The sequence below is a fragment of the Salvelinus alpinus genome, chromosome 2 (assembly GCF_045679555.1).
Source record: "Salvelinus alpinus chromosome 2, SLU_Salpinus.1, whole genome shotgun sequence".
NCBI classification, from domain to species: Eukaryota; Metazoa; Chordata; class Actinopteri; order Salmoniformes; family Salmonidae; genus Salvelinus; species Salvelinus alpinus.
This window is the reverse complement of record NC_092087.1, coordinates 60,594,958-60,616,810: the sequence shown is the minus strand read 5'-3', so window position 1 is coordinate 60,616,810 and position 21,853 is coordinate 60,594,958. Positions and strand designations below refer to the sequence as shown.

Here is a 21,853-nt window from a genome sequence, read left to right as displayed (position 1 = left end):
TTTTTTTGCGCAAGTCTTTCATATCTTCCCTTTCTCTTTTTTGTCAGCAAAGGCAATTAATTTCAGAAAAGCCTTGATGACTCGATAGTACAAAGTTGCTTTGTGAAAAACTGTGAGTGAGAAGCCTGTGTGTGTGTGTGCGTATGTGTGTGATCAAAAGGCAGAATCCTAATCCCGAACACATCCTCAACCTGGCGCCCGGTGGCGCTCATCTTAGGGGGCCCTGTTTATGTACTCATACAGTATATTAATGTGTGTGTGTGTGTGTGTGTGTGTGTGTGTGTCTGCATCTGCGTCTGTATGTGTATGTGTGATTCAGTGCTTGAACCTTGCCATTACACTTTGCTTGAACCCGCAGTCATGCCACTGCTGTTCTACCATTAGCGTAGCTTAGAAGTCAACCCAGGTCACAGGAACTGATGGTTGCTTATAATTGATGTATCAGTCATGGTGCATGTATCTGTTTGACCTGTCAGCTATCTGGTCTGCATGATGTGAAAAGTCAGACGTTCAGCATTGCGCATGGTTCATCTGTTAAGTCAAGTCAATGAGAGCTAAGAAAACATGTCAAATGCAATTGCAGTGATGGCATTTTAACTTGTATGAATGATAATATAGGTGTTAGCTCCCATTGATCCAGTGACTGGGGTATATGATCATACTACCTCTCTGACTGGGAGGCAGACCGTAGCGCACTGTAGCACAATGTTACAATATAAATCCAAAGGAATACGAAAACCAGCATTTCTAATTGGATGAGTTAAGACAGCTAGCACCTCTCTGTTTTACTCATTTTCTGAGCGATCTTTCCCATTTCAAAAATAATAAAACACGACCCTGGTACTAGTATGGATTACAGATGTGCTGTGACCTTTCTGTGTGGCTACTGTACTTTGATTATTTCTAGTGAGCAGGGATCAGAGCTAGCCTAGCAGGATGGGGGCTAATACTGCTGGGGATCAATATCACAACCTGCGTTTGATTAGTCAATTGGCAAAGGACTGACAAGGGCACGATCAGTGTCAGGTCCGTAAGCCTCCCTTCAGTAGTCTTTATCATCGGTCAATATTAGAGGGCCGTGGACTTACAGCCCAAGCAGGATTTTTATTTATTTAAATCATACTTCATTAACATATTTTAATATATTGAAGTTTACTGCGAAAGTATATTGTGTAAGTATTAACCCCCTTGGCATTTTTCTTATTTTGTTGCCTTACAACCTGGAATTAAAATAGATTTTTTTTTTGGGGGGGGGGGGGGATAATTTCATTTACACAACATGCCTACGACTTTGAAGATGCAAAATATTTTTTATTGTGAAACTAACAAGAAATAAGACAAAAAACTGAAAACTATAGCATACATAACTATTCACCCGCCCAAAGTCAATACTTTGTAGAGCCACCTTTTGCAGCAATTACATCTGCAAGTCTCTTGGGGTATGTCTCCATAAGCTTGGCACATCTAGCCACGTGCTTCTACACCTGCATTGCTTGCTGTTTGGGGTTTTAGGCTGGGTTTCTGTACAGCACTTTGAGATATCAGCTGATGTACGAAGGGCTATATAAATACATTTGATTTGATTTGATTTAGCCACTGGGATTTTTGCCCATTCTTTAAGGCAAAACTGCTCCAGCTCCTTCAAGTTGGATGGGTTCCGCCGGTGTACAGCAATCTTTAAGTCATACCACAGATTCTCAATTGGATTAAGGTCTGGTGTTCTCGGGGGGATGAGAGGTGTTGGGTTTGTGACATACATAGCGTTTTCCTCGATGGCCAAAAAGCTACATTTTAGTCTCATCTGACCAGAGTACCTTCTTCCATATGTTTGGGGAGTCTCCCACATGCCTTTTGGCGAACACCAAACGTTTTTTAAGCAGTGGGGTTTTTCTGGCCACTCTTCCGTAAAGCCCAGCTCTTTGGAGTGTACGGTTTAAAGTGGTCCAATGGACAGATACTCCAATCTCCGCTGTGGAGCTTTGCAGCTCCTTCAGGGTTATCTTTGGTCTCTTTGTTGCCTCTCTGATTAATGCCCTCCCTGCCTGGTCAGTGAGTTTGGTGGGTAGCCCTCTCTTGGCAGGTTTGTTGTGGTGCCATATTCTTTCCATTTTTTAAGAATGGATTTAATGGTGCTCCGTGGGATGTTCAAAGTTTCTGATATTTTTTTATAACCCAACCCTGATCTGTACTTCTCCACAACTTTGTCCCTGACCTGTTTGGAGAACTCCTTGGTCTTCATGGTGCCGTTTGCTTGGTGGTGCCCCTTGCTTAGTGGTGTTGCAGACTCTGTGGCCTTTCAGAACAGGTGTATATATACTGAGATCATGTGACAGATCATGTGACACTTAAATAAAGTCCACCTGTGTGCAATCTAACTACTTATGTGACTTCTGAAGGTAATTTTGTTGCACCAGATCTTATTTAGGGGCTTCATAGCAAAGGCGGTGAATACGTATGCACATACCACTTTTCCGGTTTAAATATATATATATTTTTTTTAACAAATAATTTTTTATTCACTTCACCAATTTAGTCTATTTTGTGTATGTCCAATACATGAAATCCAAATAAAAATCCATTTAAATTACAGGTTGTAATGTATCAAAATAGGAAAAACACCAAGGGGGATGAATACTTTTGCAAGGCACTGTAAATATACTTAAGTATATAAACAATTGTCTAAGTTGGAAAAATTTGAAATACATTTAATGTCAATCTTATTTGTATTATATTAGTGTTTAAGTATATGAAATACATATAAAATGATCTAAATTGGGATTTTTTTTTGTAAATAAGTATATTCTTTGAATATTAGATAAAGAGCAAAATAAATATACTTTGAATACACCTGAAGTGCATTTTATGTCTATTTCTCATACATTTTTAAAATACAAAAATGGTCATTTTGAATTCCAATTCCTGTATTTTCTTTGCAAAAAAAGTATATTTATAATGTGATTTAAGTATAATTTTACATGTACACTTCTAATCATTAACCACTGTAGCTAATATAATTTGCCATGTAAAGATTACCTTCATTGACCAAGGAATCTTCTCAGCCAATGTTAACATGTTATTTACAGCAGTTGTTGCTGAAGCAGCAATTTACAAATAATGCTTTTGAGAACTGTGCACCAGTGGTATTTTACACTTTCGTTGTTCACATTACGGTGATAAATGTGTAATATGTCATGTGTAATTAAAAGTACAACATTATTCAGTTTGAAAATGAACATCAAAACATTTTAATAAGCTACGTATGAGGAACAATATCCTATTATAAATCAAAACTTCAGCTGCAGAAAAGGATGCTGGGGAATATGCAAACAACTTTGCATATGCATTTTTTTAAAAGTTTACTTTAAATATATTTTGTGGACATTTAAGTTAAATATACCTCTTTGAAAGTATATTTAAGTATATTTTCTTGAGATATGAAAAAGTGTACTCTCAGGAAGCATGTTCTTCAGCTGTGCATGTTTCCTTATGCGGAATAAACAATCGTTATTATTGTCAACTTTCTCTGCACTCTTCTGAACAGGAATTCAGAAAGCACTTCAAAACTCATTATTGACACTGAAGATACAGTGCCCTGCAAAAGTATTCATACCCCTTGGATTACTTCACATTTTATTGCTACAAAGTTGGATTACATTTTCTTTGTCAACAATCTACACAAAATATTATAATGGAATATTTTTTATTCAGATTGATAGAAATGAATTAACTAAAATGTAGTTGTTGCTTAAGTATTCAGTTAAGTATTCAGAGTCAATACATGCTAGAAACACCTTTGGCAGCGATTGCAACAGTGAGTTTTCTTGGGTAAATCTCTAAGAGCATTACACACCTGGATTGTGCAATATTAGACGTTTATTCTTTTCAGAATTCTTCAAGCTCTGTCCAGATGATGGGGATCATGGCAAGACAGCAATTTTCAAATCTTGCCATAGATTTTAAAACTGATTTAAATCAAAACTGTCTGCTTTGGCCACTCAGGAACATTCACTGTCTTGTTGGTAAGCAACTTCAGTGTAGATTTGGAATGTGTTGTCGGTTATTGTCCTGCTGAACAGTGACTTCCTCTCCCAGTGTCTGTTGTAAAGCAGATGGAAGTAGGTTTTCCTCTAGGATTTTGCCTGTGCTTAGCTCCACCCGGTGTCATTCTGAATGTCCTTGAGTGTCACCAGCCAGAGCCCGGACTTGAACCCAATCGAACATCTCTGGAGAGACCTGAAAATAGCTGTGCAGCAACGCTCCCCATCCAACCTGACAGAGCTTGAGAGGATCTGCAGAGAAGAATGGGAGAAACTCCCCAAATACAGGTGTGCCAAGCTTGTAGCGTCACACTCAAGAAGACTCGAGGCTGTAATTGCTGCCAAAGGTGTTTCAACAAAGTACTGAGAAAAGGGTCTGAATACTTATGTAAATGTGATATTTTAGTTTTATAAATTTGCAAACATTTCTAAAAAACAGTTTTTGCTTTGTCATTACGGGGTATTGTGTGTAGATTGATGAGGGGATAATTTTTTTAATCCATTGTAGAACAACAAAATGTGAAAAAAGTAAAGTCTGAATACTTTCCGAATGCACTGTATACTGTTCTATCCTACGTACTCTACAGATATACTAAACATTCTATCCACATAATGGCTATACATTCCATCACACACAAGCACACATATATGCATTAATATTTATTTATTTATACTCCGGACTCCGCCATTGCTTGGCCTAATATTTAATTACATTATTTTACTTTTAGATTTGTGTGTATTGTTGTGAATGGTTCGACATTACTGGACTGTTGGAGCTAGGAACACAAGCATTTTGCTACACCTGCAATAACATCTGCTAAATATGTGTATGCGACAATACAATTTGATTAGATTTGATTATTCGATTTTACAAATCACCAATGGCATCATGGTAACATCCCTGAGCAGTTTAATTCCTGTCCTGTAGCTCAGTTCAGAAAAAACACTGTATCTTTGATGTGTCTGGGTGGTTTAACACATAATCCACAGCATAATTATTAACTTGACCATGCTTAAAGAGACATTCAATGTCTGTTTTGATATGGCTACCTATCTACCAATCACTGCTTTTTATGAGGCTTTCGAAAGGCTCCCTGGTGAATCTGTGCTTGAAATTGTATATATGGGGGACAGAGGAATGGTTAGTCATTAAAATAAATCATGTTAACCCCTACTATTTCAACAGTCCATGTAACATATTATGTGATTTGTTAAACCAAATTGTATTCCTGAACTAATTTAGGCTTGACTAAACAAAGGGGCTGAATACTTATGCAATGAATATAATTGAATATATATACAGCGGGGAGAACAAGTATTTGACACACTGCCGATTTTGCAGGTTTTCCTACTTACAAAGCATGTAGAGGTCTGTCATTTTTTATCATAGGTACACTTCAACTGTGAGAGACGGAATCAAAAACAAAAATCCAGATCGTGGTGGAACAAACTCCCTCACGACGCCAGGTCAGCGGAGTCAATCACCACCTTCCGGAGACACCTGAAACCCCACCTCTTTAAGGAATACCTAGGATAGGATAAAGTAATCCTTCTAACCCCCCCCCCTTAAAAGAGTTAGATGCACTATTGTAAAGTGGTTGTTCCACTGGATATCATAAGGTGAATGCACCAATTTGTAAGTCGCTCTGGATAAGAGCGTCTGCTAAATGACTTAAATGTAAAAATGTAAATGTGTAGTTCTGGGCTAATCCCTCACCTTCCTCATGATCATTGATGCCCCACGAGGTGAGATCTTGCATGGAGCCCCAGACCGAGGGTGATTGACCGTCATCTTGAACTTCTTCCATTTTCTAATAATTGCGCCAACAGTTGTTGCCTTCTCACCAAGCTGCTTGCCTATTGTCCTGTAGCCCATCCCAGCCTTGTGCAGGTCTACAATTTTATCCCTGATGTCCTTACACAGCTCTCTGGTCTTGGCCATTGTGGAGAGGTTGGCGTCTGTTTGATTGAGTGTGTGGACAGGTGTCTTTGATACAGGTAACGAGTTCAAACAGGTGCAGTTAATACAGGTAATGAGTGGAGAACAGGAGGGCTTCTTAAAGAAAAACTAACAGGTCTGTGAGAGCCGGAATTCTTACTGGTTGGTAGGTGATCAAATACTTATGTCATGCAATAAAATGCAAATTAATTACTTAAAAATTATACAATGTGATTTTCTGGATTTTTGTTTTAGATTCCGTCTCTCACAGTTGAAGTGTACCTATGATAAAAATTACAGACCTCTACATGCTTTGTAAGTAGGAAAACTTGCAAAATCGGCAGTGTATCAAATACTTGTTCTCCCCACTGTATATATATGAATCTTATTTTTTGTTGTTGAATTTTTCTTTCACTTTGACAGATTATTTTGAGTTCACAACAAATACATCAATTTGAATCCCACTTTAACACACAATTTGAAGAAATAAAGGGTATGAATATTTTGCAAGGCACTGTATACTCATAGATCACTCAAAAGCATAGTTTCATTTAAAAAATCAACGCTTCAACTTAAAAACAATAAATAATATACTAAATTACAATTAAAGCTTTTGAAATTGAAGTACAGTTTCAATGAGTGTGTTTAAGTTTAATGATAGTGAACATATAGTATACTTAGACTTTTAATAAGTGTATTGAAATATATTATAATAAGTGTATGATGGGATATTAATAGTATACTAAAAGACTGAAAAAATGATGCATTTAAAGTACACTTTTGAAAAGTCTATTGCAGTGTGATGATAGCAAATGTATGGTATACTAAAATAATGAAAAAACAATGAATATAAAGTACACTTTTAATACACGTGTTGAAGTGAAACAATATTATATTTATAGTACACTAAGATATACTAAAAAAGTACATCTCGTATTTGAAGTATATTATTCAAATTGTTTGTATATTTAAGTATACTTTAGTGTACTTGGAATATTTACAAATATTTTTTTTAATTAGCTTGGGAGTATCAGTGTCGATGAGACTTGAGATCTTTTTGCATCTTTATCAATGTCAATAGCAGACCACTGTGGACTTCCATGAGTAGTGATTTGTTTTTGTGTGAAGTTTAGCATTGTTAGCGTTGTCAGTGATAGTAACAGTAAATCATTTTCGGTTGTCGTAACCATTGTTGAATCGTGTGAAGCCTGTTTGTTGGTTCATATTAGATTGCTACAGTACAGGCCTTTATGAACAGTGTCACGTCTCTATGCATATTAGTGTGTTTACCATCACCAAAGGTTTCAGCCCCCCACCACCCTCTGCCCACCTCGCCACGTCCTCTCCCGCCCCTCCTCGCCTCCTTTATTTTCCCATTTGAGGATATTGTCCCTAATCTAATTTGCTCGTGGCCTAAAAGCGAGAGAAGAGTCCTTGGGATCCTCAGATCTCCCAGATGATACCATCAGAGGCTTTTAATCAAATCAATAGGGGTAATTATAGGCAATTACACCAAATGGGAACGCATTGTACTGGACTTAATTTTTTTTTAAAGATTCTGACAATCCTGTTATGGACGAGACGGCGAAAGGCTAATTTCATATTAATGATGCTGGCTCGGAAACAAAAGCTACTTGTAAATTGAAAGTCGGCCCAGATTCTGACACACAGAATAAAATGTAGAAGGAGCCTTTTGTCCGTCCCTCGCCCCTTCACTCACACAAACATGCATTTAGTGGACCACCAAGGCCATTTTTTTTATTTTAACAAAGTTATACGATCTCATATAGAAAGAAATCTAACAGCAGATCAATACTTAATTAGTGTGGACTGTCCATAGTCTACTTCGAAATGAATGACAATCTACCTTTCTAAACAATGGTTCAAAAATGACTCCACTCATCATAAGCCTTTATGGTGCCTTTTCTCTGCAGCTCCTTGACACCTTTTCAAGGCCTAGCTAATGTCACAGCACCGTGGTCCAGAGGAAATTACATGCAAATCTGAAAATGGTCATCTGAAAATCAACTATCCCTCATCTGTCAGAAAGCATCTCTGGTAAGACCACAAGCTTTACGTGTTAGCCATTTTGGATAGTTCACAAGAAGGGTTGGTTGGTACACTACATGACCAAAAGTACGTGGACACCTGCTCGTCGAACATCTCATTCCAAAATCATGGGTATAAATATGGAGTTGGTCCCCCCTTTGCTGCAATAACAGCATCCACTCTTCTGGGAGGGTTACCACTAGATGTTGGAACATTGATGCAGGGACTTGCTTCCATTCATGCTGAAACAGGAAAGTGCCTTCCCCAAACTTTTGCCTCAAAGTTTGAAGCACAGAAACGTTAAGATGTCCCTTTAATGGAATTAAGGGGCCTAGCCCGAACCATAAAAAAAAGCCCCAGACCATTATTCCGGTTCCACCAAACTTCACAGTTGGCACTATGCGTTTGGGCAGATCGCGTTCTCCTGGCATCCACTGAACACAGATTTGTCTGTCGGGCTGCCAGATGGTGAAGCGTGAGTCATCACTCCCTAGACATTTCCACTTCACAATAACAGCACTAACAGTTGACCGGGGCAGCTCTAGCAGGATAGAAATTTGACGAACTGACATGTTGGAAAATTGGCATCCTATGACAGTGCCACGTTGAACGTCACTAAGCTCTTCAGTAAGGCCATTCTACTGCCAATGTTTGTCTATGGAGATTGCATGGCTGTGTGCTCGATTTTATACACTTGTCAGCAACGGGTGTGGCTGAAATAGCTGAATCCACTAATTTGAAGGGGTTTCCACATACTTTTGTATATATAGTGTATTTTAACGACTGCCAGATTAATAGTAATAATTATTGATTGTATTTATTTAGCGCTTTTCCACCTAGGTGCTCAAACAGCTTTAAGTAAGGGGGGAAACTCACCTCTACCACCATAAATGTATGGCACCCACTTGGGTGATGCACAGCAACCATTTGTGTGCCTGAAGACTCGCACACATCAGCTAGCATGGTGGAGAGGTCAGGAGTGATATATGCAAATTAGAGATCAGGGGGCTGATTAGGTGGACATGATGGAAATGGGGCCAGGTTGAGAATTTGGCAGGAACACTGGGGTTACTCTTGTGATACGTGCCATGGGATTTTTAGTGACCACAGAGTCAGGCAATTCATGTAATTTCCCATATGAAAGGCAACACCCTCGGCAGGGCAATGTCCCATTTACTGCCCTGGAATCTTCTTAGACCAAGAGTGCCCCCTTCTGGCCACTTCCAGCAGCATCTGGTCTCCCATCCAAGGACCGACCAGGACCGATCCTGCTTAAAGTTAAGCTTCTTAATTTGTGAAAATAATAATAATTGAGAGCTGGGAACTATGAGTAAGACAAAGTGTGAAATATGAGAAAAATATGTTGTGATGTGCAAGTTGAGGATATAATTCTGAGCGTATTTCCCGTGTGCTGAGGAAGTGAGAAAATAACCCTGTGTCGATGAGACTCACCTCGTAGAGCGTGATGACGCCATTGGTCTCGTTAGGTGCCTTCCACTGCATGAAGATCTTCTCCTCGTACGGTCCGGTCTGGATGGATTCCAAAGGAACAGAGCCAGGAACTGGAGGAAAGGAAAGACACACACAGGTGTGAGGGAATGTTCAAGCAAAGTATGAGAGCAAGTTGAAGGACTAAAAAACACACACTCATTCACACACATATGTGCATGACATACCCACACGCACATACACTGTGATCAGAACAATTTAACCATTCAACGACGTAGCGTAGTATCCGAGACGTTACAGCGCATTAACGACGGCGCACTCCAATCATCCAAAGAGTGTCACACACACCAAGCAAAATAATTATTTACAACGCTACTCCAATTTTTCCAGCACTTGACAGACAGGCAGCCAAAGGCAAGAAAGCAGATGGAAGAAGGCCCAATCTAGCAGCATTCACTCCTTCAGAAAACAATTTACTGAGCATGCGAACGTGTCAGTCATTTTCACCACACTCCTCACACTTCATTGAGCACGGTTTACGTTTTGCACACGTGTTGACACAGATACACACTGTGTACGTGCTAGACACAAACAGTATAGAGTGAGGTCTTTGAAAGTGGTAACTCATCTAAATGTTAAAGGAGGAAGAGCGCGTCGGTGGCTTAACCCTAGGACTGGTGGAGCAAGCGGTTGAAGTCGAGGGAAACCTCCTCAGGGCTCAATCCTCACTCCTCTTTGATTTGATATTCATTTATGGCAGTCTAATGAGTTTTATACCTTCCAGCCAGGAGGAAATTCATGGTAATAGCTATGTTAAAAGGCCATTTAGTCTAACTTCAAACACACGTGAGTGTTTGCATTAAACACTCCCACTCCCACTCCACAATAATCGGCAGGGCAGATAAGAAAAATGTGCTGGTCTGGAACGGTTTCGGCTTTAGCTACCTCAACAGGGCAGATGGAGGGATAGAGGGATGGTGAGCTAAAGGGATGGGAACTGGACTATTTGACACATTGCTAAGCTTTAATGAGGATGTGTTATTCTAATGCAACTAAATACAGTGAGCTCCAAAAGTATTGGGACAGTGTCACATTTTTTGTTGTTTTGGCTCTGTACTCCAGCACTTTGGATGATACTATGAGGTTAAAGTGCAGACTGTCATTTTTAATTTGAGGTTATTTTAATCTATATCGAACCATTTAAAAATGACAGCACTTTTTGTACATTTTAGGGGACCAAAAGTATTATGACAAATTCACTTACATTGAGTGTACAAACATTAGGAACACCTTTCTAATATTGAGTTGCACCCCCTTTTGCCATCAGAACAGCCTCAATTCATCGGGGCATGGATTCAAGGTGCCAAAAGCGTTCCACAGCAATTCTGGCCCATGTTGACTCCAATGCTTCCCACAGTTGTGAAAAGTTGTCTGGATGTCCTTTCGGTGGGGGACCCTTCTTGATACATACAGAAAACTGTTGAGCGTGAAAAACCGTTGCAGTTCTTGGCAGACTCAAATCGGTGCACCTAGCATCTACTACCATACCCCGTTCAAAGGCACTTAAATATTTTGTCTTGCCCATTCACCCTCTGAATGGCACACACACACATTCCATGTCTCAAGGCTTAAAAATCCTTCTTTAACCTGTCTCCTCCCCTTTAACTACACAGATTGAAGTGGTTTAACAAGTGACATCAGTAAGGGATTATAGATTTCACCTGAATTCACCTGTTCAGTCTATGTCATGGAAAGATGTGTATGTGTATTAAAGTAGTCAAAAGGTTAGTATTTGGTCCCATATCCCTAGCACGCAATGATTACACCAAGCTTGTAACTCTACAAACTTGTTAGATGCATTTGCTGTTTGCTTTGGTTGTGTTTCAGAGTTTTTTGTTCTCAATAGAGATGATTGGTAAATAATGTATTGTGCCATTTTGGAGTCACTTTTATTGTAAATAAGAATATAATATGTTTGTAAAGACTTCTACAATAATGTGGATGCTACCATGATAACGGATAGTCCTGAATGAACCGTGAATAATGATGAGTGAGAAAGTTACAGACGCACAAATATCATACCCCCAAGACATGCTTATCTCTCACATCACAAAAACAGGGGTTATAATGTTTTTTTGTTTTTTTGGGGGGGGGGGTGATATTCATGGGGTACAAAGCCAAAACAAACTGTCACTGTCCCAATACTTTTGGAGCTCAGTGTAGTTTGTGTCCCATTTGTAAGAATTGGTTCAAGATGTAATTCATAGATACTAGTCTTGTCATTCTCCGATGAAATAATGAAGTGACAGTGTCCACTTCATGATTTAAATGTGGAATATGATAATGGACCAAGATGAAAGCACACACAATCCATACTCGTTATATGAGGGTTTTCATAAACAGGTGTTGTGTGCCGCCATATGCAGAGTTAATACATTGAAAAAAATGTGGATTGGTGATTTAAAACAGGCCTTGATTAGCCTGCCTTGCCTGGTGAGAGCATATCAAATTACCTTAAATTAAACACAATTACATCTGCCTTTCCATTCTGCATCTTATAAGTCCACCTGTGTGTGTCTGTGTGTGTCTCTCTGTGTGTGTGTGTGTGTGTGTGTGTGTGTGTGTGTGTGTGTGTGTGTGTGTATGTGTGTGTGTGTGTGTGTGTGTGTGTGTGTGTGTGTGTGTGTGTGTGTGTGTGTGTGTGTGTGTGTGTGTGTGTGTGTGTGTGCTGGAGGCAGGAAAAAAGGCTTCATCAAAACGATAAATGCCACTGTAACACATGCATCAAAACTTGATTAACTTCCTGTCTATAGAGTGTCTGAGTGGCATGTTTCATTAAGCTGGTAGCGAGGATAACATTTCTCTTGTGCCTGCCCCACCCCCGTGACGTGAACGCATCGGCTGTTTGACGCCTTAGAAAAAAATGTGTCTCCATTGACAGTCCATGTTAATTCCTGACATTATCTTTAATGGTGCTAGGAAGACTTTACGTGATTTGGTGAGTGGTATCAATAGGCTTAATTTAGACCTGAATCACTCGCGATAACTACAGTAACTGTCCAGGGATCATGCCAACCAAAGTCTGAAGAGCTGCTGGTGTAGCAGCTAGCCTAGCTGCGAGTTAGCTATCAAGCTAGTGAGGTTTCCTTGAAAGCTTGAACACAGCCTACAACGCAGTTAGCCCTTGTGGCTGGGAAGGCGGATCGTTCCTGGCTTGTGGCTGTTTAAATACCTGCTGTTTGTTGCTGTTTCCATCTGCCCTGCGACCTGCCCTGTCTGGAAATACGTGGAGTACCAGCGTTAGACTCAGTTGCTACCATGTCATCCAAGGCTAAAGCCAGTGGGAGTAAGGGAGAGGACAGTGTTTATCACAGGTGAATGATCTTTCAAATGAACAAAAAGGGTTTTAGAGGTAGTTGTTTCAACAACCGGAAAATAGCTTCAAGAGCTTTGGACTCAATTATACTGATGGACTCAACTAACACGGGAATGAACGATCTGACCAGAGAGGTCCAGGACCTTAACTTCTTATGGCTGGGGGCAGTATTGAGTAGCTTGGATGAATAAGGTGCCCAGAGTAAACTGCCTGCTACTCAGGCCCAGAAGCTAAGATATGCATATTATTAGTAGATTTGGATAGAAAACACTGAAGTTTCTAAAACTGTTTGAATGATGTCTGAGTATAACAGAACTCATATGGCAGGCAAAAACCTGAGAAAAAATCCAACCAGGAAGTGGGAAATCTGAGGTTTGTAGGTTTTCAAATCTTTGCCTATCTAATATACAGTGTCTATGGGGTCATATTGCACTTCCTAAGGCTTCCACTAGATGTCAACAGTCTTTAGAACCTTGTTTCAGGCTTCTACTGTGAAGGGGGAGAGAATAAGAGCTGATTGACTAAGAGGTCTGGCAGAATGCCATGAGCTCAGTCAGGCGCGCGCCCGTGAGAGGTAGCTGCGTTCCTTTTAATTTCTAAAGAAAAATCAATTGTCCGGTTGAAACATTGAAGATGTATGATAAAAACATCCTAAAGATTGATTCTATACATCGTTTGACATGTTTCTACGAACTGTAATGGAACTTTTTGACTTTTCGTCTGGTCTGCGCTTCGTGAATTTGGATTTGTGAACTAAACGCGCGAACAAAAAGGAGGTATTTGGACATAAATGATGGACTTTATCGAACAAAACAAACATTTATTGTGGAACTGGGATTCCTGGGAGTGTATTCTGATGAAGATCATCAAAGGTAAAGTGAATATTTATAATGCTATTTCTGACTTCTGTTGACTCCACAACATGGCAGGTATCTGTATGGCTTGTTTTGGTCTCTGAGCGCTGTACTCAGATTATTGCATGGTGTGCTTTTTCCGTAAAGCTTTTATGAAATCTGACACAGCGGTTGCATTAAGGAGAAGTGGATCTATAATTCCATGCATAACACTTGTATCTTTTATCAATGTTTATTATGAGTATTTCTGTAAATTGATGTGGCTCTCTGCAAAATCACTGGATGTTTTGGAAGCAAAACATTACCGAACATAACGTGCCAATGTAAACTGAGATTTTTGGATATAAATATGAACTTTATCGAACAAAACATACATGTATTGTGTAACATGAAGTCCTATGAGTGTCATCTGATGAAGATCATCACAAAGGTTAGTGATTAATTTTATCTCTATTTCTGCTTTTCTGCTTTTTATGGCTGAAATCCCAGTGAAAGTGCAGGGCGCCAAATTCAAACAACAGAAATCTAATAATTAAAATTCCTCAAACATACAAGTATTACAAACCATTTTAAAGATAAACTTGTTGTTAATCCCACCACAGTGTCCGATTTCAAAAAGGCTTTTCGAAGAAAGCATACCATGCGATTATGTTAGGTCAGCACCTAGTCACAGAAAAACACAGCCATTTTTCCAGCCAAAGAGAGAGTGTGCAAAGCTGTCATTAAGGCTCAGGACAGCTACTTTGAAAAATCTAAAATCTCAAATATATTTTGATTTGTTTAACACTTTTTTGGTTACTACATGATTCCATATGTGTTATTTCATAGTTTTCATGTCTTCACTATTATATGGTGAAGACATGACTATCATATATTCACTATATGGTGTACACCTTAGTGCCTTTGACCGCGCTCCCGTTTTCGCTTGAAACGATATAACTGATCGAAATCTAATTACTTTAAAATAGAGATTACGTTAGTTTTCTTTTTCTTTTAACACATTGTTTATTGTCTCCATCAACAAACACACTTGTTCAATTGTGTTGAATGGGATAAGTATGATAAGTATGCTAAACTTTAGGAAATAACATATTACATACTTTTTGTATGCTTTTAATTTTCAATTTTATTGGGCATTAAAAACATAATAAATTAATCCTTGATGGATCTTGTATGTTTCAGACCCTAAAGGGAAGAATCTCTAATTAAAGTTGGCATACAAACATACCCTTAACTGAAAAACAATGTTTTGCTAAAGCGGAGAAGCAATAATGTTACACAGCAAATGGGAGCTTGAGATTAAAAGGAGATGAGCATTTTTGGTGTTTTGTTCAAGGGCTTGTTTTTCACATTATGTTCAAGAAACGTATGTTGTAAACAAAATGACTCATTTTGTGCTTAAATTGGAAGTGTGTAATCAATATTTTCAGATCCATTTGTTGATGTATTTGACCTTGGTCGCCTATTGTTTACACTGTTTAACATTCAGCTACCGAGTGTAAATTGAAATGCTATTTATTATTTATTTTTCTATGTCCATTGTAGAAAGTTTACCAAACAGAAATCAACCTATTTGAAAAGATTTGATATATTCTTTTTTAAGATAGCGGTTGTCAAGAAAAACAACAAAAAGCAGTATTGTGTTTTTCATGCTGTGCTCCATAAAAGCAGTCTCTCTAAAGTCAGATGAAATCTCCAGTAAAAGGATTATTTAATCCTCACTGTTTTAAATCTCCTCAGGGACCTCACTGATTTTCTAATAATAGACGATTTAACCATCCAGGGTGCGCTCAAGACAAAACACATGCCAAATGAGAAATTGAGAACAATCCTCCCTCTCCTGTTTTTGAAGAATTAGAGCTTACAAAGAATTCCAACATGTCGAGGCATTTTCCTGGACAGTATCAGCGTTACGGTAAAAACATCTCTTTGGTGGAATAAACATTGTTATTTGGTTGGGTGGGGGTTTGGAGGCTGACCGGGGATGACAAATATCTTTGGGCCAAGTACATCTAATGCTTCATCGACCATATGACGCTAAGCCCTGGCATCATTGCTTTCCAATCTGATTATGAATGGCAAGATCAGTGGACAACAAGTGGACATGAACACGGACACACACCCACACCCCACCACCAACCCCCATGCAACAAAGGTCTAACCTGGTGAAGCAGCCTTACTGGCCAAACAAATAGGTGGATGCACAGTCCATGAACAAAGGGTTAACATGTCAGTCTATGAAATTAGGAGTAAATGTAATATTACAAAATGTGCTAGAAAGTACTGTGTTGCATGAATAATACTATATTGATCTTAGACTAGGATCAACAATAAATGTATTGATCATTGTTGACAATAATAGACCAAAAAAACGATAAAAGTACATTGGCATTACAGTAAAATACACTGAGAAGTTGTACATGTGTGACCTAAAGAAAATAGAAAACTGTATCGGATGACTTAAATCTAACCACTAAACTCCCAAATCTAATCTCCTTCTGGTAAACTGGGAGCTTAAATTAATGGGATTCAGTGTCGTTTCTACCTTAGTTAGAACCTCCATTGTGTCTATAAAAATACTTCCATTTCAACAGCGAGGGGAAAAAGGAACATTTAAAATTCAAAGCATATTCGCGAGATGACGCATACTGCTTTAAAGCAAAAGTCATTACCATAGAAGTGCAATTAGCACCGCTGAGAACATTCAATGTGCACTAATTACAAAATTACAACCCAGAGATTACAGATTGTTCATGAAAAAACTATTCACACATTTTCTGAGACGTTGCTACTCTCAACTAGTTTGAGACCTCGTGGGAGGTTTGGGCTGTGATAAATGAAAAGATAACCACAGTCTTTATGGAATGAGGATATCATAGTGCAGGGATAATGGCAAGGTCTCCACATTTTTAGGTTATACGTTACATCCAATAACACAAATACAATGTTTTCATTTGTGCTTATTAATTCCCGCTGTAGTCATATTGTGTTTTGAACACTTTGATAACAGGCTGTAATCAGCATTCATTATACAGTTATTAGAAGTGAAGCCAATCATTATTGTGGTTTTAATTATCAAATCAAAATCAAATCAAATCGTATTTGTCACAAGCGCCGAATACAACAGGTGTAGACCTTACAGTGAACTGCTTACTTAAAACTCCCTTGTTGGTTAAGGGCTTGAAAGAAAAATACATATATACTGCTCAAAAAAATAAAGGGAACACTTAAACAACACAATGTAACTCCAAGTCAATCACACTTCTATGAAATCAAACTGTCCACTTAGGAAGCAACACTGATTGACAATAAATTTCACATGCTGTTGTGCAAATGGAATAGACAAAAGGTGGAAATTATAGGCAATTAGTAAGACACCCCCAAAAAAGGAATGGTTCTGCAGGTGGTGACCACACACCACTTCTCAGTTCCTATGCTTCCTGGCTGATGTTTTGGTCACTTTTGAATGCTGGCGGTGCTTTCACTCTAGTGGTAGCATGAGACGGAGTCTACAACCCACACAAGTGGCTCAGGTAGTGCAGTTCATCCAGGATGGCACATCAATGCGAGCTGTGGCAAAAAGGTTTGCTGTGTCTGTCAGCGTAGTGTCCAGAGCATGGAGGCGCTACCAGGAGACAGGCCAGTACATCAGGAGACGTGGAGGAGGCCGTAGGAGGGCAACAACCCAGCGGCAGGACCGCTACCTCCGCCTTTGTGCAAGGAGGTGCACTGCCAGAGCCCTGCAAAATGACCTCCAGCAGGCCACAAATGTGCATGTGTCAGCATATGGTCTCACAAGGGGTCTGAGGATCTCATCTCGGTACCTAATGGCAGTCAGGCTACCTCTGGCGAGCACATGGAGGGCTGTGCGGCCCCACAAAGAAATGCCACCCCACACCATGACTGACCCACCGCCAAACCGGTCATGCTGGAGGATGTTGCAGGCAGCAGAACGTTCTCCACGGCGTCTCCAGACTCTGTCACGTCTGTCACATGTGCTCATGTGCTCAGTGTGAACCTGCTTTCATCTGTGAAGAGCACAGGGCGCCAGTGGCGAATTTGCCAATCTTGGTGTTCTCTGGCAAATGCCAAACGTCCTGCACGGTGTTGGGCTGTAAGCACAACCCCCAGCTGTGGACGTCGGGCCCTCATACCACCCTCATGGAGTCTGTTTCTGACCGTTTGAGCAGACACATGCACATTTGTGGCCTGCTGGAGGTCATTTTGCAGGGCTCTGGCAGTGCACCTCCTTGCACAAAGGCGGAGGTAGCGGTCCTGCTGCTGGGTTGTTGCCCTCCTACGGCCTCCTCCACGTCTCCTGATGTACTGGCCTGTCTCCTGGTAGCGCCTCCATGCTCTGGACACTACGCTGACAGACACAGCAAACCTTTTTGCCACAGCTCGCACTGATGTGCCATCCTGGATGAACTGCACTACCTGAGCCACTTGTGTGGGTTGTAGACTCCGTCTCATGCTACCACTAGAGTGAAAGCACCGCCACCATTCAAAAGTGACCAAAACATCAGCCAGGAAGCATAGGAACTGAGAAGTGGTCTGTGGTCACCACCTGCAGAACCATTCCTTTTTTGGGGGTGTCTTACTAATTGCCTATAATTTCCACCTTTTGTCTATTCCATTTGCACAACAGCATGTGAAATTTATTGTCAATCAGTGTTGCTTCCTAAGTGGACAGTTTGATTTCACAGAAGTGTGATTGACTTGGAGTTACATTGTTATGTTTAAGTGTTCCCTTTATTTTTTTGAGCAGTGTATATATATATATTTTTTTAAATGAACAAATAATTAAAGAGCAGCAGCAAAATAACAATAAAGAGGCTATATATAGGGGGTACCGGTACAGAGTCAATGTGCGAGGGCACCGGTTAGTCGAGGTAATTGAGGTAATATGTTCGTGTAGGTAGAGTTATAAAGTGACTATGCATAGATAATAACAGATAGTAGCAGCAGCGTAAAAGTGTGTGTGTGGGGGGGCAATACAAATAGTCTGGGTAGCCACTTGATTAGATGTTGAGGAGTCTTATGACTTGGGGGTAGAAGCTGATTAGAAGCCTCTTTGACCTAGACTTGGCGCTCCGGTACCGCTTGCCGTGCTGTAACAGAGAGAACAGTCTAACAGAGAGAACAGGTGGCTGGAATCGTTGACAATTTTTTGGGTTGTTCTCTGACCCTGCCTGGTATAGAGGTCCTGGATGGCAGGAAGCTTGGCCCCAGTGATGTACTGGGCCGAACGCACTACCCTCTGTAGTGCCTTGCGGTTGGAGGCCAAGCAGTTGCCATACCAGGCAGTGATGCAACCGGTCAGGATGCTCTCGATGGTGTAGCTGTAGAACCTTTTGAGGATCTGAGGACCCATGACAAATCTTTTCAGTCTCCTGAGGGGGAATAGGTTTTGTCGTGCCCTCGTCATGACTGTCTTGGTGTGATTGCACCATGTTAGTTTGTTGGTATGGAACTTGAAATAGAAGCTCTCAGCCTGCTCCACTACAGCCCTGTCGATGAGAATGGGGGTGTGCTCGGTAATCATTTTTCTGTAGGCAACAATCATCTCCTTTGTCTTGATCACATTGAGGGAGAGGTTGTTGTCCTTGCACCACATGGTCAGGTCTCTGACCTCCTCCCTATAGGTTGTCTCGTCGTTGTCAGGGATTGGGCCTACCATTGTTGTGTCATCGGCAAACTTAATGATGGTGTTTGAGTTGTGCCTGGCTATGCAGTCATGAGTGAACAGGGAGTACAGGAGGAGACTGAGCACGCACCCCTGAGGGGTCCCCGTGTTGAGGATCAGCGTGGCGGATGTGTTGTTACCTACCCTTAACACCTGGGGGCGGCCCGTCAGGAAGTCCAGGATCCAGTTGCAGAGGGAGGTGTTTAGACCCAGGGTCCTTAACTTAGTGATGAGCTTAGAGGGCACTATGGGTTTTAACACTGAGCTGTAGTCAATGAATTGCATTCTCACATAGGTGTTTTTTCCAGGTGTGAAAGGGCAGTGTGGATTGCAATAGAGATTGCATCATCTGTTGGGCCGGTATGCAAATTGGAGTGGATCTAGGGTTTCTGGGATAATGGTGTTGATGTGAGCCATGACCAGCCTTTCAAAGCACTTCATGGCTACAGACGTGAGTGCTATGGGTCGGTAGTCATTTAGGCAGGTTACCTTAGTGTTCTTGGGCACAGGGACTATGGTGGTCTGCTTGAAACATGTTATTACAAACTTAGACAGGGAGAGGTTGAAAATGTCAGAGAAGAAACTTGCCAGTTGGTCAGCGCATGCTCAGAGTACACGTCCTGGTAATCTGTCTGGCCCTGCAGCCTTGTGACTGTTGACCTGTTTAACTTCTTTATGATAGGGGGCACCATTTTCACTTTTGGATGAATTGCGTGCCCATAGTGAACTGCCTCCTACTCTGTCCCAGATGCTAATATATGCATATTATTATTACTATTGGATATAAAACACTCTGAAGTTTCTAAACCTGTTTGAATGATGTCTGTGAGTATAACAGAACTCATATGGCAGGCAAAAACCTGAGAAAAAATCCAAACAGGAAGTGAGAATTCTGAGACTGGTCAATGTTCAACTCATCGCCGATTAAATTCCCTGTAAGATATGGATCTGTTTGCACTTCCTACGCCTTCCACTAGATGTCAACAGTCTGTAGAACGTGGAATGAAGCCTCTAGTGTGATGTGGGGCCGGATGGGAGGTGTTTCAGTCATTGGTCTGGCAGAATGCCAGTTGCTCTCCTCATGATAGCGCTGGCAGAATGCCAGTTGCTTTCCTCATGATATCGCCTTGCGTTCCATAACAGACATGAAGGAATGCTCCGGTTGGAACGTTAATTGATATATATGATAACAACATCCTGAAGATTGATTCTCTACTTAGTTTGACCAGTTTATTCGACCTGTTATATAACTTTTTGAAGTTTTCGTCCGAGTTTGCCTGCATCTGCGCGAGCGTTTGGACATGTGCACTAAACATGCTAGCTAAAGTAGCTACTTAGACATAAGTAATGGACATTATCGAACAAAACAACGATTTATTGTGGAACTAGGATTCCTGGGAGTGCATTCTGATGAAGATGATCAAAGGTAAGGGAATATTTATGATGTAATTTCGTATTTCTGTTCACTGTTTTTATCTGAGCGCCGTCTCAGATTACTGCATGGTGTGCTTTTTACGTCAAGTTTTTTTTATTTATCTGACAGCGGTTGCATTAAGAACAAGTGTATCTTTAATTATATGTAAAACATGTATCTTTCATCAAAGTTTATGATGAGTATTTCTGTTATTTGACGTGGCTCTCTGCAATTTCTCCGAATATTTTTGGAGGCATGTAAACCGAGATTTGTGGATATAAATATGCACATTATCGAACAAAACATAAATGTATTGTGTAACATGATGTCCTATGAGTGTAATTTGATGAAGATCATCAAAGGTTAGTGATACATTTTTTCTCTATTTCTGCTTTTTGTGACTACTATCTTTTGCTGGGAAAATGTTTTTCTGTGGCTATGTACTGAGCTAACATAATTGTATGGTGTGCTCTCCCCATAAATCCTTTTTGAAATCAGACATGTTGGCTGGATTCACAACATGTGTAGCTTTAATTTGGTGTCTTTCATGTGTGATTTCATGAAAGATTGATTTTTATAGTAATATATTTGAATTTGGCGCTACATTTTTTCTGGCTTTTGGCCAAGTGGGACCCTACCGTCCCACATATCCCAGAGAAGTTAAAGGTCTTACATCGACTGCGGAGAGCGTGATCACACAGTTGTTAGGAACAGCTGATGCTCTCATGCATGTTTCAGTGTTACTTGCCTTGAAGCGAGCATAGAAGTAATTTAGCTCGTCTGGTAAGCTCGTGACACTGGGCAGCTCTCGGCTGTGCTTCCCTTTGTAGACTGTAATAGTTTGCAAGACTTGCCACATCCGACGAGCTTCGGAGCCGGTGTAGTACGATTAAATCTTAGTCCTGTATTGACGATTTGCCTGTTTGATGGTTCATCGGAGGGCATAGCGGGATTTATTATAAGCTTCCGAGTCCCACTCCTTGAAAACGGCAGCTCTACCCTTTAGCTCAGTGAGGATGTTGCCTGTAATCCATGGCTTCTGGTTGGGG

At 40.4% G+C, this 21,853-nt stretch overlaps 1 protein-coding gene across 16 annotated transcripts in view; it reads right to left on the bottom strand.

The window, feature by feature from the left end:
* ptprt (protein tyrosine phosphatase receptor type T) overlaps window positions 1-21,853 on the bottom strand; it is a 487,625-nt gene that overhangs the window by 172,812 nt on the left and 292,960 nt on the right. For all 16 annotated transcript variants that reach the window (XM_071386753.1, XM_071386649.1, XM_071386662.1 and 13 more), the window contains exon 9: window positions 9,478-9,587. In XM_071386753.1, the coding sequence (XP_071242854.1) occupies window positions 9,478-9,587 (110 nt within the window). The remainder of the gene's footprint in view (window positions 1-9,477; window positions 9,588-21,853) is intronic.